At 41.7% G+C, this 18,786-nt stretch overlaps 1 protein-coding gene across 2 annotated transcripts in view; it reads left to right on the forward strand.

The window, feature by feature from the left end:
• Positions 1–17,528, forward strand: part of uvssa (UV-stimulated scaffold protein A) — a 42,332-nt gene extending 24,804 nt beyond the window's left edge. The window contains exons 10-15 of one of the 2 annotated variants that reach the window (XM_037780736.1): positions 6,501–6,708; positions 7,352–7,483; positions 8,574–8,757; positions 8,849–8,960; positions 15,361–15,538; positions 16,936–17,528. In XM_037780736.1, the coding sequence (XP_037636664.1) occupies positions 6,501–6,708; positions 7,352–7,483; positions 8,574–8,757; positions 8,849–8,960; positions 15,361–15,538; positions 16,936–17,029 (908 nt within the window). In that variant the 3' untranslated portion in view covers positions 17,030–17,528. The remainder of the gene's footprint in view (positions 1–6,500; positions 6,709–7,351; positions 7,484–8,573; positions 8,758–8,848; positions 8,961–15,360; positions 15,539–16,935) is intronic. The other variant, XM_037780737.1, reaches the window with a different exon arrangement.
• The last annotated feature ends 1,258 nt before the right edge of the window (positions 17,529–18,786 follow it).

The following is an 18,786-nucleotide window of genomic DNA, read 5'->3' on the forward strand; positions in this document are numbered from 1 at the left end:
GTGTGTGTCTGTGTGTGTCTGTGTGTGTCTGTGTGTGTCTGTGTGTGTCTGTGTGTCTGTGTGTCCAGAGACACCAAAGGGAAAGCCACTTCCGCGTGTGTGTCAGTGTGTATGACAGAGTGCTTGTGCACTCTTAAATTGTGCACTCTCTCGCAATTCGCAAATGTTTTGTTTTTAGGCTAGGTCTACCTTCTGTCCTGCGACCATCCCAAAATGTATTTTCGTCCCTGATCTTTTTTTTCCGTCCCCGAGACAGCGGGACGGCCTTTGGTTCCAGCCCTGAATCATGGAATGAATCTACAGTACACTGGTTGTCTGTGGCAAACCCTTAACATGAGCTACAGTAAATCTAATGAGACATACAGTATGTCACAATCGTTATTAAGCATAATCACACAATCTAGTTGTCAGTATAGGGCTGTCATTTTGTATTCCAAATTCAACATTATCATTCATTTGCAGTCGTGTTTGTGTCCACCTGATGATTATGAGTTCAATATTCACTCTCTTTTAGTTCTTATTTTTGGTCTCTACTAACTCTTAACTCTTAAAAATATCTGTCTCTCTTTAGCTATTAAATGCTCCACTATGTATTACCAGCTAGTCTCTGTCTGCTGTTTGCTGCTGAGCAGGGAGTGAACAGTGGATTTATCAAAGTGTTTTCACTGAAAACAGCTGCCTGCTGCTGAAAATGAGGTCAATCACTGTAAATGTAAACCGGATGTTAATTTTGGGGGCCGTAAAACCGAAACAATGAACTGACAGATGCCTAAATGCCCTGTAGAGCTGAGGGGAGTTGGTGATGATTCTCTGTGGATTCATCAAGTTAACCATTTAACATACACACATCACTCATTTGAGAGATTGTTTGTGTAAAAATATCACTTCAGATTACTGAAGCTTTTAAAAATCTGAAGCAGAAACCAAGCACAGCCTTACAACTGGTGTGTTTATACACTCGGGTTGACGTTACAGTGAAGGCAAGCTGCTGATAGTCACCTAAAGTCATTCTGGTGTATATATACCCAGGAATGGCACCGCCATAAACGCCTATTGAGCCTAATCAGCTCACAAAGAGTGCGATAGTGGTCTTGCTTTCACACGCTGGGTTCTGACTGCTAACTGTGTTTTTGTCTGATTTGGAATGCAGCACAGCCTTGTAATGGAGACAGATTGTTTCTTTTTCCCCGAGCATTTTCCCCGTGTATCTTTGATGGATATTGTCCTGTCAACACATCCATTTGCCTTCACACACAGTCACAGTCATCACTAGCTACATATGAATGGCTGTAGTATTGTTCCTTCTTTGCGCTGTGGTTGCATTGGACTGGTATGGATCATGTCTAGCCTCCAGGCAGCACGCTGGGCTAAAGGTCAAATGTTCAGGTCGTTAACCAACTGCCTGCTCATCTTATTGCAGCGACGTCAGCTATATAACAACATGTTTTTTTTCTAAATATTAGATGGAATTTGAATGCTGTTTATATCATTACCAGCAGCCATGTGCGAGCTCCAGGCAACAGTTAACACTAAAACTCTCACGGTGCTGCTCTGTCAGCCATATTCAAGCTTCTCACCATCACTCATATACATTCATATGTGAGCTTTCTTAACTGTATGTGTGTGTGTGTGTGTGTGTGTCTGTATTTATGTGGCTGCGTTAATGACACCATAATAGAACATGTTGCAGACAGTGCTGTTATTGCTAGGTCAGCCATGTTGTTGTGGCTGTGAGATGACCTTTGACCCCTGGCGAATACTCCCCGCCAGCCTCCTGAGTCATTATATTCACACTGAGCCTCTGCTTTACCTGCGAGCCCGTCCCTCTCTACTCCCACCTCCCTCCATTACTAATCAATTAGACGCTAAAGTAATTAGATTGTATCTGATGCGCCCAAAACAGCTGCGTGTGTGTGTGTGTGTGTGTGTGTGTGTCAGGGTGATTAGTGGGCTAGGTAATGATCTACAGGGGCCATACCAAATTAACAATGCAACCTCTTTAATGAGCCCCTATTAGCCCTGCACCTACATTTTACCCCCCACACACACACATATACACACACACACACACACCCTGCATACTTATCCACCGTTTGCTTGTTTTTATTTTGATATCAGTCTTCAGTCTGTACATTTGCTCATTTAAATGAATTAATCAAGTTGTAAAGGATAAGGCCCGTGTCATCCTATTGTCAAGAAATCAAACGGAGACATCCAAACCCAACAACTCATTAGTCCGTCTCTCAATACTCTCTGACTCCCCCACTCTCCAAGCCCATTGGTTCCTACTGAAGACGAAAAAATGGTTTACAAAGATATGGTTTCACTTTTTAAAAAAAGGCTTAGTTATGTCCTAAAACAGCTAGGCACTGCAGGTTTTGGCAAACGTCACTCAAACATTGATAAACTGTTTTTTTTTTTGTTGGGGACTGGTTTCAGCTGTGGATTAATACACAAATTGGTGTGCTCGTGAGTACGTACAGCACCAGGACAGTGTACACATATAGTTAAACAATAATGTGTTTCCATTTCCATGCTTCACAGAATGAAAAGCTGCATTTTGTTTTAGCAGTTGGCTTGAAGGTAAAATGGTTAAAAGGCTTTTCTTATCTTGTTATATGCTTGGCTAATTAATTTGTGCCTACCTTGTAAATGTTATTGAATCTCATTTAGGATGAAGCACGGCCTTTACGGTAATTACAAAGTACAATCCATTGAGGAAATTTACAAGTGAAAGATGTAAGCAAAAGATAGTGATAAAAAAAAAAAATCATACACCTCGTATGCAAATGAAAAGTTCCTGACTGCAGAAAGGGCGTACATAATGTTGCCTGATACATCCAGTCTTGTGCTGATGCTCCTTCCTGCCTTCCTGTTTAGGTCCCCAAAAAAAGTTCTATATTTCAGGGAACTCACAAACAGCAAGGATCAGTCTCCTCGTTCATTGATTTGCACTGCGCGTCGCGACGCGTAGAAAATAAGTTCAAGACAATTCAGCTCTGGCAGCGGGTGCGCGCGTGAGACGAGCACGACCGTGACAGTTCCACGGGATTGCACCCACTTGTCGCTCCGCCTGTCAGATCACCTGCACCTCCTTACAGTACCTGCAGCATCAATCGCTCTCCATCTGAAAAGCCCTGAAGTCAGTGTGCACGCTTATCCCAACTTTCATCTGAGATCTTGGTTTTGTTCACATTGGAGGACCTAACTGAATTTTGACATGCACATTTTTTGCCTTTGAGGGATTGCATCTCTGGAGAACCCAAAACAGACAATGCTAACATCGGCTGTGCTGCACAATCCGTTTTTTATATAACCCTGCACTGCCCGAGCATGAACATCTCCATATCAGCTGGGAGGAATCAGTGGTTTCAATACATCAAGCTATTTAGCCTGCATCTATTGTGGCAAGCTAGCGCCAGTTTGTTTACTGGTTAGCTGACCAGCCACAGTAGCTCACCAAGTAGCCCCATTAGTAGTCACTAACTACTAGTTATCAAGCTTCCTACTCCACCTATTTCATGAAGATGCACAAATGGTTTTTCGCTGTGTCACTTTCTGGTCCGACCGGCACACCTTCACCATTTAATAGCTTCAGCTGACCGTGCAAGACGAGCACCAGATGGAAAGTGTGTCGAAAAGCACCCTGTATGAAATTAGACGGCTTTATTAATGCTATAGTGTTTCCTGCTAGTCGGAGCTGTTGATAACATCTAATAATATATTTGATGGAATTATAAAAAAGAAAAATGAACATTACTAATTTGGACAACGATTCCCAGTATGGAAGGAATCCATAGGATTTCAAAAGCTCTTAAATATTTTCCTGTAGTCCTCAGTATGTCATTGTTCCTCTCCCTATCTCGTCAATTCATCTGTCCTCTTTCAGTTTCTCTGATTACAATAGTCTCTCTATTGCTTTCTGTCTTCCTCTGACTCTCTTTTCATCTCAGCCAGTGGATCACATTCATCATTTCTCTACATTTCCTCTTCTTTTTCTTTTCTTCTCGTTTCTCCCAGTGCTCATTCATTCAGAGTAAGCCTGGCTCTGCTCTGATCTCTCCTCCTTCTATTTCCTCTCTTTCTCTATCTATATCTCTTCCCCTCTCTCTCTCTCTCTCTCTCTCTCTCTTTCCTCCCCTCTGTCCTGTTCTGTCATTCTGATTATCAGTCCTCTTATCCCTCTCTCTGCTGTCAGGACACTATCTCTCTCTTTCTCAAATTAACATTTTAATTACAGGCCCTGCTTAACCCGAGAAAATCAATACCTCTTTCTGTCTTTCCTCTCTCGCTCTCTTTCCCTCAAACCGCCTTAACCCCCTTTTTCTCTCTCTTTCTCTAACAACCCCCCTCACACACACACAACTATACACATTTCCTCCCATTGATCTGTGTGTCTTACCATCCACAACATCCAGACAAACCTCCGCCATGTGGTGGTTTGAAAAGAGCAGATTGAGTCGGTATTTCACCATCCGACAGAGAGGGAAGGAGGGATCATATAGGGAGGAGAAGATGAGGTTGGGATAACATGCCATCACTTCACTATTGCTGTATTTGGTTTAGTTCTTGTGCAACAGTGCCAAAATGACTGTGACTATCAAGAAATGATGTAAGGCATTTAAACATTTTAACATGTATTGCTGGAACCTATGGACAGGGCCATAACCAGGATTTTAGAAATACAGAGTTCACGAGCATAGGGCTGCAACTAATGATTATTTTCATTATCGATTAATCTGCAGATTATTATCTCGGTAATCAATTCATCTTTGGTCTATAAAAATGTCAGAAAACAGTGAAAAATGACCTTAAATGTCTTGTTTTGTCCATCAAATTAAACCTTAAAACCCAAACTTTTCAATTTACTATAATGTAAGAGCAAACAAAAGCAACAAATCCTCACATTTGAGAACCTGGAACCACCAAATGTTTTCATTTTTACTGGAAAAATTACTCTTAATGGATTATCAAAAATAGTTACTGATTAATTTCGATCGACTAATAAATTAATCAACTAATCATCAGAAAATTTTGACCAGAAACCAGAAAAAAAAGGTCTAAAATCAATGAATACATTAAAAAAGGTGCTCCATTCAGAGCATTCCTATTGCCTTTGCATGGCTCTCAACATGGCGACAGCTGAGCAGGCGACACGCAGCTAACAGTGCTAACAACGGCAACACTGCTGACAGAGCTAACGGTGTTAACCTGGGGGGTACTGGAGGCTGGGTGCTACACTTATCAGATGTAACCGCTGCCAGTGTGGCACGCTCACATGCATGAACATGCACCAAAAGGCACACGCGACCGCTCGGCTACATCAACAAAGCACAGAGAAGCTCTAATTCCAACACACACAGAGGGAGAGAGACTTCATTCTCTGCTCAGGTAGACATTACTCCTCTAAATCATTACAAAGACAATAGTTGTTTGCTGCTATATTAATGCTCTCGTATACAGAACCTTTAAATGTAAAATGTCAGTCAACGATGAAAATAACGAAAAGTTGTCAATTAAGTTTCTGTCAGTTGAATACTCTGATCCAGCTTCAAGTCGTCACCATTTAAAGTATGTTGTGTGTTTTGTTTGTTACATCCATCTGAGCCACACCTGTCTGAGATAGTGGATGTTCTTCAGGAGAATATCTTATTTGGTGCTAACAGCAACAAAATCTTGACCAAATGTGTCCTTCTGGAAGCCAGCCTTTTGACCATGAAATCCCCTGTGAGTCTGTCAAGCTGGTGCCAGTAGATCTCTGATCTCAGAAACAGATTTAAACAAGGCTTGTATTCAACAGACAGGCCTTTTTCCTGTTTGTTTCTTCTACACTTTTATACTTCCACAACTTTCTGCAGCAGTAGCGTTCAGACAGATGTCGTCCGCTTTTACTTTTTTTTTTGTATGTAAATTGTTTTGTAATTAAAGCAGTAGAGAGAATATGCTAATAGGCTGTCTTCCAGTTCAAACAGAAGGAGCGTTCAAGTGTACAAGGCATATCCTTTGCGTGGTGTACCGTGGCAGTGATTGAATCTCTGAAGCATCCAGGTCAGCCCTAATAATGTGTGGGATCAGCATGTTGGCAGCTCTCAGCTTACTGGTTTCCCTCTGATCTCACCTGCAGTGTGTCTGTGTGTTTAAGTCCTGCTCAGTCCCCAGAGACCATGGTTTAACCCAGTGTTTGACCACACACACACACACACACACACACACACACACACACACTCACACACAGACAGATGCAGCAGCCAACGACTGACATAACTGATATCCTGGACGTTTGAGTGCATATTGCTGCAGTTCTATTAAGACCCAAATAGGTCAACCTGACATTATTTATAGAAAGAAAATCCTTGTAGTAAATTTAGTAATGATCTACAAATGTATGGATTGGTTTTGGGACACATGTTTGGGACGTAAGAAACAGCAGACCAGTGAGGTGTGTTACATTACACTACAGTGTTCAGAATGACCTGACTCCCTCTCGTCTCTGTTGGCAGGTTTGGATCCAACTCCTTCCACCTCAACAGCACCAGTCACGAAAAAACCTCCTGCTAAAAGACCTGCAGCTCCACCACCTCTGTCCACCTCCTCCTCTTTCTCCACCAGGCGGCTGAAGCGACTCATAGAGGAGGAGCAGGATCCAACAAGTGCAGCCGCCACACTGCTCAGCCTCAGACAGAAACTCCCTCTGCCAGCACCATCCAGGTACACCTACTGACAAGTCCTATCACTCTACCTTTACCCTCCCTTCTGGGAGGAGTGAACGGAGGGGTTATCAGTTGGTTGCAATCTGCAACCTCACCGCTAGATGCCACTAAATTCTACACACTGGTCCTTTAAGCCTAAATGGAGTAATCATGTTGTTAATCGTTTAAGACATCATTAGAGATACGCCATATTGCCCCATGATGTTGCCAAAACCACTCTGGCTTCTGAGAGCAGGAACTAATGTGGGCCTCAAGGGCCCATCCCCTAATGACCAGGCTCATTAGATCAGTCTTATTGCCCTAGAAACTGGGATGTTCAGCCACAGTCACTTGACACATTTTTCGTCTTTGGGTCATTTAGAAACTAGCACCACAGATGTGTGTTTGACTCATGCCCTCACAGAGCTACTGCTACTGTGTGATACCTCATACAATACAACTTTTTTAGAAATGAAAGGGGTTAACTGCATTGTTAGTCCTTTGTAAGGATCAAACACACAAGCTTAATTTGATTATATAAGTGCTGTGTAGGTACTCTGACAGTACTCTTTCTTTCAAGCCAATATACATAAAAGGTGTCTGTCAAATGTGAGTTTTGCATGAAGTTGGTTTAACTCTCCCTCCACTCATCTCTCCTCCAGCAGCAGCTCCTCAGGTCCCAGTTCGTCTCAGTCCAGCTCAGACCAGAAGGCTGCTGATGTTCCTGTGGTTCCATTTGGTTTGGACCTGTACTACTGGGGAGAGGAGCAGCCCAATGCTGGCAAGATCATCAAGTAATATACACACACACACACACACACACACAATGTATCACTAATAGACATAAAGGCAGCCATACACATGACTGTACAGTTCAGTGAGTCGTGTGTTTGTCACTCAGAGTGCTACATCTTTATCAGGAGAAAACAGAGGTATACTGCTAATAAAACAGTAGAATTACAATCTTTTGAATTAATTCTTTATTAGAATGTCTTAATGAATGTCGGTGCATATTTAAATGTCATGCATATGGAAGAATAATTAAAGTCGCACAAAACTCCCACAACATTTGTGTGCATGTTCAATCAAATATATGTGTTTTATAACAAATTGTTTTATTTTATTTTATTTTTTTACATTTAATTCCATATAGCAATATATACAGAAGCCCTGAGAGGCAAGTAAGAGAAAAAACATTCCGGTGATCCTGGTGTGTTTATGACTAACGTGACTTCTGACGTCTACTTCTGACATCCTACTCATAGACAATACATGTACTGTATATATAGAGTCTATGATCCCACTGCACAATGTTAAAACATACGTTTGACGTGGCGGTTGTGACGTCAGCTGCAAGGCATCTATAGGACGAAAAAGCATTTATGTCTTCTTCCAGGTTAGTATTAATTTATATAACTTGTTAACACAAAATATATGTACCTTGTGTTTAGAGTGCACGGAGAAATTCAAACTCACCTGGAGGAAAACATTCATGTTTCTTAATCCTATTTAGAGCATGGGGTAGTGGGGCACTTCCGCCTCTTGTGGCTGAAATGAGTATTACAACAACAAACACTTTTGATCCTGACACAGCAAAATTTCACCTGCCAAAACTTTTCTTTTTTCACCTGTTTCACATATGAAAGCATTTAAGGAACTTGAATTAAGGAAAGATTATCCTGGTAAAACATTGTCTTTCACCTTTTCTTAAGTCATAATCACAGGAGAAAAAACACTAGATCCGATTTAGAAAATGTATCACTGGAATTTTTGTCCTTACTGGCCTCTCAGGGCTTCTGTAAAGAGAACTGTGTAAAACGGTCTTAGATGTGGTTTTCTGAAACCTGCATCTAACTTGTGGTCCTATGTCTTGTCCTTGTGCAGGTCGGCCTCTCAGCATCAGTTCTGGGTTCCCATTGATGTGGACGAGGAGGTGGAGAACAAGGAGCTCTTGGCAGAGAGCAGGAGCAGATACATCACCTTCCCTGGGCGCTTCACTCCTGTCAGCCATCACTGCAAAGCTCCACTGGGCAACGGAAAGCTGTGTCAGAGACAGGATCGCCTCAAGGTACCAGGACAAACACAAAGTGCTTTTTCCAGACGTCGTTTTTTGTACTGTTAGTGAGTGTTTGTTTGAGCTGCGACTGTGTGCCCTTCAGTGTCCTTTCCACGGGCAAATTGTTCCTAGAGACCAGGAGGGTCGACCCTGCAGTCGGGAGGACCGACTGAGGGAGGAGAAGGAGGAGTGGAGGAAGAGGGAGGAGCAGCCTGGTGAGCAGTGACACACTCACACATTCATGCCCTCACATACTTCCTGAATTCTCCAAAATTCTCAGAGGACTGCATTAAGATAGCTCCTGTGTCCTGTAACAGTAGCAAAGAAACAGTAAGAGCTGCATCCATACATACTAATTATTATGCTGGGGTGGGTTGATGGTGGCCAGTGTGTGCAAACACACAGCAACATCCAGAGGCAACTGCATTCAGAGCAACAGGTAACAGCTCCAAGAACACTGTGAATTCAGAAATTCATTTTAAAATGTAAAAGTAAAACAACAGTGAAGAGGTGCTGCAAAAGTTGTACAGCAGCGTGCTAAAGCAGGAAAATACTGATGCTGCTAAAAGTCCCTTAACATAATGTTAATAGGCTTTTTTCACAGAGGACATTTTGACACGTCACAGGAGGAAAATCACAGGTGTAAATAATAAAATGAATTGATGGCTGAATTCCATTTAGCTGCTTTGATTGCAGGATCCTGTGCTGTGCATGTTGATTTACTGTCACTTTCACTGGAACACTTGAATAGAGCAGAGCCATCGTTTTCCCACTATAACGAGTCAAAATGTCTGCTGTGAAAAAAGGGGATTCTCCAAAACTCACGAAATATGGCACACACTTCAGAACTGGCGAATATGTCATAGTTCTGCATTGATGTGGCTCCGGCGTGGCCAGCGAGCTCCGTAGGACCCTAATGTGTGGAAGGCCTTAGTTGGGACATAGTTGCTCCGATATTCATGAAATCTGGTACCCACATTGTTCTCATCATTTCAGACATATTTCACATTGGCTTTCATTAGCTTCACCCCATCAGAAGTCAGACATTTAACATTTTGTTTGTAGAAATTTGTGCTTTTATACAAACTTTTTCAAACTCCTCCTTGAGGGTTTATCAGATCTAATTCAAACGTGGTTGGTAGAAACCCTCTTACTAATGGGACGCTAAATTGTAAAGGAATAGTTGACAGGAAGTGGCACAAAATTTGCAGTACGTATTTCCAGCGCCCGAACCACACGCAGGAAATTCTTTCTTAACTTGTGCGTGCATCGTCCAATGGTCAAGGAAATGCACAGCTGCCGTCCAGCCAGTAACCTCGACGTGCACAAGGGGCGAGGGCCCGTTCATCGCTGCTTGCAGCTTTAATTGTGTATGGTGTTTCAATATTGACCAAATAATATCCAATCAAAGTAGCTACTTATTTATTACACTGACAAAGTGTAATAAGGAATTAGCTTTTAAGTGCATCCCACGGTCTTCCTCAGTGGATGGAGGTTGCTCGCTACACAAACAGCCGTCAGAGTGAAATCTCCAACAAAAGCTAGTAAGTGGAACTTAAGTTGCATTTTATTTGTCAAAAAGGTGAACAAGCTTAATCCACAGTGGAAGACCAATGAGATGTGTCCAAATAGCTTAACTGTTATTAGCCAGTGGTCAATTTCCCCAGAAGAACGACGTGTCACTGGTCCAGTGGTTTTGGTGGTTTCTGCTGCTGGTGTGAATGCTTTCCATCAGTTTGTGAGTAACAAACTGTGAGCTCTGATGGATAGATAGCTCTATATTATGTTATGTATATACTGTATTTTCCTTTTTGTGCACCAATAATAACCATAAACACACCAAGTTAGCTGTCATGGTCTGATAGTGTGTGTTTGTTGTTGTTGTTGTTGTGTGTGTGAGAGTGAGAGAGAGAAAGAGAGCCACCAGTCTGCAGGATGTCCACCGGCTGCCTGCAGTGTCTTGTTAACCACTGACTCTGTGTGTGTGTGCGTGTGTGTGTGTGTGTGTGTGTGTGTGTGTGTGTGGTCATGGCATGCAGTCCAGTGAGTTGTGAAATAGCATCTTTTGTTACCAACTACGCTATCGATCCATGAGTCAATCTCACACCTAGACACACACACACACACACACACACACACACACACACACACGCATCAATCTCACAGTAGGGGGGACAGTGGCCTGAATGAGTTGATGGACCATTGGCCTCAGATCCCTCCACTATTCAGTCACACATTCACACACCAACCCCCACGTGTATACAGTGAGGTTAAACAGGCAGTGAGGGACAAACTTCATAGAGTTATTTTTTTCTTTTGACGGCCATGGCTGCACATGATAATAACCACGACTTTATATCAGACTGGAAGCATCTGTGCTAACAATCCTAGCAGAGAGGCATTCAGTTTGGCTAAGGGCCCCATCAAATACAATCGTCAGCGTTGGTGGGTGGGAAGCAGGTGAGGGATCTGGTCATGTGTTGCTGGTCATCTTACTCCTGCTGGAGTCACTAGTGCAGCGGGGGATAGTGTGACACTCTTGATGAAGCTGATGAAGCTCCTCACTGACAGATGAAGAGAAGCAGGTGTTGATATCATCAAAGTAAGCTCATGGCTGTCTGCAGCTGACTGTAGTGCAGAGGAAAGTGGTCATTACAAATTCAAATAAAAAGGGAAAAAAACTCCATCAGCAGAGCTGAATTTCTCTGTGATCATTGAATAAATACACAACGTCTTAGTATGTTTCTCCCAGGTGCCTTAATTCTGAGAATGCAGCTCAAAGTCAGCCGAGGAAAATGTGTTGAGTGTGTTTAGTTCCAGTGACCTTCTTCTTATAGTGGCCGTCCAAACATGCTGGCACTGTACGATAGCCAGCACCGTTTATCTAGAGGGTGTTCAGTCCAGTACACTCATAGGAGACTTTATTCAAATGATAATGTTAACTGGAAAGTATAATTCCACAATTGCATTATTTATAGCAATATTAAAATTTTCCCCATATGCATGTGTTATTTGAACACAAAATAAATAAATAATAATAAAAAAGGCAATAATCTCCTTTTCATTTTCACATACTTGTATGGGCGTTCTATGACCATATTTAAATGAGAATGGAAAAGCAGTCTCATTCAAATTTGAAAATTAAAATGCGATATAAACAATGTAACCTGATTTTCCATTTATGCAAGCAATATTTAGGTCCAAATGAAAATGAAAATATATTTTTTTAACAATTTGAAAATGAAAATGAAAGACATTTTCAAATTGGATTTTTTCATTTTTATTAAAATAACACATACTGTATCTGTGGAAAATGATAATGCTATTGTGGAATTACATTTTCAAGTTTACATTATCATTTTAATAAAGTCCCCTACGGGCTTCCATAGCACTGCATTAAAAAAAAAAAAAAACGCAAGGTGAGCGTGTTGCTTCAGGTTCGAAACTATGATCCAGGAAGTCCAGGGGGGACATCAGACGCTAAAACACTATTTTTGTACCTTTTACAGTAGAAATATGGAGTTCACATTACAAAGTACTCTACCAGTAATGTGTACTGTAACTTTCACCCTGTGATAACGCGGCTGTACTGTGTGGTACTCTGGAACATGTCAGGCTGTGACAGTACACGCTGCTGTCCTGTCTTCCGTCATCAGTACCTCTGAAAAGTACTAATACTGTATCTTGACTTCTTCTCTTGTAATATTACGTCTTCTTCTGTGGTATACTAAATCTGTCATAATGGACAAGGAGAATCTTTGAGGTAGAAAATACCCAGAACTCCACAATCACAGGATATTTTCCGAGATCTTTGCTATTTTGTTGTTGTTGTTGTTGTTATTCACCTTTGAATCCGACCCTCACACACAGACAGCGATACCAAACATAAGAGTCCAAGCAGCTGAATGACAGACAGGGATGAGAGGAATAGATGCTCCACTACACTCTGGATTCAGTCTGTCTCTCTCTCTCTCTCTCACACACACACACACACATCCATGTGCTTAGTGGAGCGTAGCTGAGAGACGTCTGAACAAACCAAAGACCCCAGATGCCTGAGTGGATGTGTGTGTGGCCTGGCCCCTGCCCTGACACACACACACACACACACACACACACAGACCCCAGCTGGAAGGGCTAAGAGGTGTTGACAGAGAAAAGAGCCCTGCTGCAACACTGATTAAACTCAGAAGATTGTCTTTCTCTCTCTCTCTTGCCCATCTCTTCTTTCTTTTTCCTTTCTTTATATTTTCTTTATTCTTTTCTTTCATCTGTTATTTTTATTATTTATTTTCTTTCTTTCTTTCTTTCTCAAACTCCTCTAAGATCACAAGAACAAAGTGATAGAGGACACACACATCCACACCCAATGTAAATGCAGCTGTTCCTCTTTTAGCAATAATGATTCTCCTAAATACACCAGCTGCTTTTCAATTACTGCTCTTCTCACCGTGTGTGTGTTTGTGTGTGTGTGTGTGTGTGTGTAATGAGGGATAGTTGAAGGTCCAGTCAGACCCAGGGTCAGACTGGCTGATTAATACCCCCCCCGCACACACACACACACACACACACACACACACACGCACACACTGAGCTAGGGTCAGTGTGTTGACAGAGTGGAGCTCCCGGCTTCAATCCCATCACAATCACAGTGTAATTACTTTGCATTACTGCAGGTTTATCTCTAATTCCACCGCAGTACGTCATTAACTAGAAGTGTCTCTTCGTTTAGACCGTCATTACTCTGCATTACAGACGCTTTTGCTTTATCACCCAGAATTATGACATTACACTTTTCATTAACACCACAATTGGATCCAAATGAGCCCGCACGACACACTGTTTACTACTTACGCTCTGTAAAAACTGGACTCGTTCACGTTATCGGATTGTAATTACTTCATTACACTTTTCATTCACAGGACTTTTCGTTAAAGTTTCAGTCTGTAATTGCAGCAGTGTGAGAGAGACATTACATGACATGCATTCATATCATGTAAACTGACACAGCGGCTCTGTGTTTGTAACCAAGTAAAGCATTAAGTCAAGAAGGTACTTTTTGAACAGATTCAGTCCAACCTGAGATTTTTATAAATAGCACAGCACAGCTCTGTTGTGAAACTTGGAAACGAAGCTGGCCAAACACAAGCTTATCCAGTATTGTAGCACCTGCTGAAACTACGACATGCTGGACTGGGTAAAATAACAAAGATTGGTAGTGGCTCTTAGACAGCCCAACATGAGAACCATGGAGCTTTAAATTCAGCTACATTTTACAATACTAGTGCAGGTAGGTCTATCCAGTAACAGTACTATAGGACACTCATAACCGTCACAGTTTGGTTGGGTTTAGGCACCAAAACTACTTGAAAGATTGTGGAATGGGTTAAAATATGTACGTTAATCCCGGATGTTGTCTAAGGGGTGTGTTGTGTCGTGAAGTGGGCCGATTGTTTGACCCCTGTAGGGGCTGCTTGCAGAGTTGTCGAGAACAGTTTATCACTCGTTGACTCCAAGGAAGTGAAGAAGAGTTTGGTTGTAATGTTAGCGTAGACCGTCCATCCATTCATTATCTGTAACCGCTTATCCTATTCAGGGTCGCGGGGGCGCTGGAGCCGATACCAGCTGACATTAGGCGAAGGCGGGATACACCCTGGATAAGTTTGTGTAGACCGTTTCACCAGAATGGCATTGTTAGGCAACTCTGGTCCATGTTTACTTCCTGTCAGTTGATATCATTCACATTCACTGCAACAGAAAATTAACAGGCACACAGATGGAATGTTTATATTTACAATTATTTCGTTAACAAAAACTGGCGAGGATGGCGAGATGGCACCGCCGTCATCAAACACTAACGGTGACGATAACAACATGCAATAGCGTTGACGAAAGAAGACGAGACCAAAATGTAGTTTTAAAAAGAAAAACTCTTAAAAACGTATTTTCGTCACCTTCTACGTTCTTTTCCAATCTGTCACTCTCTCTCTCTCTCTCTCTCTCTTTCTCTCACTCTCAAACACACACACACACACACACACATGGCGCCGCGTTTTGCGGGTCGGGCTGGGTTTGGTTGGTTGATTAACACATATTTTTACATGTTGGCTCTCATAATGGACCGGTGGGTCATTAATGAGCAGTCAGGAGGACTTGGAGTAGCAAAGCTGCATTCTTAATCATTCAACCTGTTTTTCATCAGATAATGATACGATAAAATCTTATGTGAAATAAGTTTGACTAAAGCGACAAAATGATTGGTTTTGGCTACTAGATTGACTGAAATGTTTAATATAATCTGACGACTAAAACAACCAATAAGCATTTTTGTCTAAAGGGAGACTACATCTAAAAAAAACTGCCAAAATGAACACTGAATTGCACTAAAAAACTCACCACTGCACGTCCTTTGGTCCCCGGCAGTACACCCACCAGGAGTGAAGTAGATGGGATGAACGGTCCTCGAGATGTGTGAAGGAAACACACCAACGTGCATACAGAGATTCTTGCTCTATAGTCAGATGTTCTTGTGCAATTTATCAAGAGCCATAGGTGAGATGTGGTAAAGGAAACATCATCTTCATTGTTCAAATGATTTTTTTCTTACCGTTGTAGACTGGCGTGATGCAGAGCTGATGCGAGACATCGAGGCGGCAACAGGAGAGGACCTGGGTTCTGACAGGGTGGGTAAAAAGGGAAAAAGGAAGAAGAAGAAGAAATACCCCAACCTCAGCGATCTGAAGCAGAACGCCAACACGGCCCGCTCCAGGCTGGAGAAAAAAGTCCTCAACAAGTACGTCACTTCCTATCCCAGCAGGAACAGCATTCTCTGAATAACCGTCTCGCTTACTGCTCCAATATTGATGAATATACAACGTTTCAGTGTGCAAAACTTTATATCAACCAAAACACAAAGTTCTGTTAGAGCACATGCTGTATGCTGAGCTGTATGAGGTACACAGTTAGGGTTACACGTGGAGCTTTAAAGGACCAGTGTTTAGCATTTAGGAGGATTTATTGCCAGAAATGGAATATAATATTAATAAGTATGTTTTCTTTAGTGTATAATCACCTGATAATAAGAGTTGTTGCGTTTTTGTTACCTTAGAATGAGCCGTTTATATCTACATAGGGAGCGGGTCCTCTTCATGGAGCCCTACAGTAGCCCAGAATGAACAAACCAAACTTTTCCTGCTAGGGCCGGAGTGGATAACGTTACTCGCTCCAGACGCCGCCGCTCTCTCTCTTGCTTCACCACTCACTTCCCACATACACACACTCTCTACGCACTGGTTCTACTCCAAATGACCTACACTAGTCCTACAACAATTAGCTCCAGAGAGTCGTTTTTCGCGTCGGCCACCGTAGCTCTCCAACACGCTTGGCACATGGGAGAGGCTTCAGTTCGTCTCATCACATCACCGCTAGATACCACCAGATCCTACATACTGGAGCTTTGAAGCAGCAGACCACTTCCATTTGTAAAACTGCTCATTATCTCCTAACACTCCCACCCAGCTAAATGTTTATTCACCAGATATCCTTAGAGATGTGGAATACAGTCTGTAGCGTTATGCATGATGGTGTATTAGGCTCATAGGTAAAAAAAAAATCAATTAAGGAGCCAGGGGAAGGGGGTAATATTCAGAGAAAAAACTGAAGAGTTGGGCGGATTTTTTTAGGTTCTGAGATAAATGCTAAAGATTGCTGTTTGTGATGTCCTCTCTGACGGCGGCCTCTGAGCGAGGTGAAGGTCCCGAAAGATACATATACACGTTTTCTTTCATGTTCTCATGTTCTGTGTTCTTTTATGAACATAAATAAATACTAATATAATTAATATATTTTGCACTCAGCGGCTCACGTTACCGCAGTGTTTAACGGTGTGATGAGTTTGATCCAACCTTGCAAAGTGATGCATTGTGGTTCGTTGACAAAAAACAAACAAACACTATTTCCGATTTTTTTCCCAGGATATAACCGCCCTCCCCCGACTCCATAATTTTTTTTTTTAACCTACAATGGCCCTGATATGCCGTCCTACATATGCCATGTTTCCTGAGCAAATGTTTTTGTGTGAACTTTTTTACCATTAATGTTTTATCTGATTTCTTACTTGAATCTCTCTCATCTCCATTCTCTCATTTCCTGTCTTCCTCCCCTCTCCTCCTCTCTGCTCTGTCCTTCCAGGAGCGCCATGCGCAGAGTAGCTGAGGTGATGAGTAAAGCTGACAGTAGAAAACACGACAAGTTCTCCAACCAGTTCAACTACGCCATCCACTGACCTCCAGCCAGCTAAATATGCACTCTGGACTGAATGCTTCTGTTAGACTTCGACTTTTTTGAAAGAAGGAAAGATTTAATTTATTGATGTGCACATACGGTATATGGATCTGGTTAAGAGATTAACACGATTAAATGAAACTGATTTAAACTGCTTATAACTGAAAAGTCTTGTCTGAAAAGCTTTTGATGAGAAGGAAATGTACATACAGTGTTGTGCCTCTTCTGGCCATACATGTGCAGCTTCTAATACAGAAAATTACTTTTGGTCTCATTTATCGGCCAAATTGTTAATCTTAATATTGCCTTTATATCAGCCAAATCCAGTTTTCCATTTTGTATAACTGATTGACTTTTTTTTACTCTTGTTATTCTTGTATTTTCTAGTTGAATGTGTTGTTTGTATTAGTTTTGTGTTTTTGAGGATTAATTAAATTAAAGTTGTGAATGAACGTGATGCAGGTTTGTACCAGAAGTAAACTGTAAATCTCTCTCCTCAATCTGCTGAGTTTGTGTCTTTGTTTGTCCTCCACTTTCATAATCTTAATTCAGGGTTTCATTCAGCGCCATGATGACTGTGAGGAAGTTTTATTTTAAAAAACTTTTAATTTGGTCAAATTCAAAGTAAAGGTGTTTTTTCTATACGTCGCTATTCATTCAGATGGGATCATTAGGATGGATGTTCAGACTCTGAAGTTAGTGAATATAACGGATGTTCTGTTGCGTGTCAGTGTGTAATCTGATTACTGTAAAGTGATTAAGATGGAGAAAAAAATACCTACAAATCACAATGCACACTATGAAAAGAAAAACAGAAATGTTTCCACTTCAAATACATGCAACAGAAATCCAGCCTCTACACTTAAAGGAATACTCAAACAAATTTAGTTTCACAAGAGAGACGCTAGAAAAAGAAAGAAGCAGCAGAGACATCCTGACTTTAAGTCTCTAGTTTGGATCAATAAAAAAAAAAACCTGGATCCTACATTTCCCATAATGCAACCAATAACTTCTTCTTAATAAACTCTCCCTGCCTGGAAAACACCGACATCATTTAAACTCCACAGCCCAGGCTTGTACCAGGCTTTCTCCTAGAAATGTGTAGTCTCCAAGCCCAAGCTGGGGATACCCTGATGACATCATTGTGACATCATCTGGGTTATTTTCTCTCCCTCCGGAGCCACAGGAGGCGTCATACGTCTTACAACTGTTTTCACCATGAATGCATTAAGAAAACTGGATACAGCGTTCAAGGTGGGGCCCCGTTCATTCCTATGAAAGTTGCTCAGTGGTGCATGAAGCAAGTTAGACAAAGTATAAAGTTACCTGGATCTTCCTCATTTTTGGGGCCCATAGAGGAAGAGCAATAGCGTTTCCTTTAACCCCGCCTTCCAACCGCTTGGTCTTGGGCTCGCTCACATGATCGACAGTTTGCGCACTTGTAGCAGCACCGCACGTGCAGGAGCTTGCTTGCTTGTAGAAGCCTAGCAGCCGCAGCAGCTAGTGTTTGTTTTTGCTGTGTACATTATAATGTTAATTATAATATTATAATAATAATTATAATATATTTTCTATTCCATTTCTGCCAATAGATCCCCTTAACTGTTATACACTGTTCCTTTAACCCGGCGACATATCATCATACATGTTAAATTACGTTGAATTCCTTTTACAGTATGTCGTGCTACCTGCGCTACAAGCCAGTTGTTTGGGAACAGAGACGTTAAAAATGACAAGATAATAAAAGTGATGAATTAC

The sequence above is a fragment of the Sebastes umbrosus genome, chromosome 9 (assembly GCF_015220745.1).
Source record: "Sebastes umbrosus isolate fSebUmb1 chromosome 9, fSebUmb1.pri, whole genome shotgun sequence".
NCBI lineage: Eukaryota > Metazoa > Chordata > Actinopteri > Perciformes > Sebastidae > Sebastes > Sebastes umbrosus.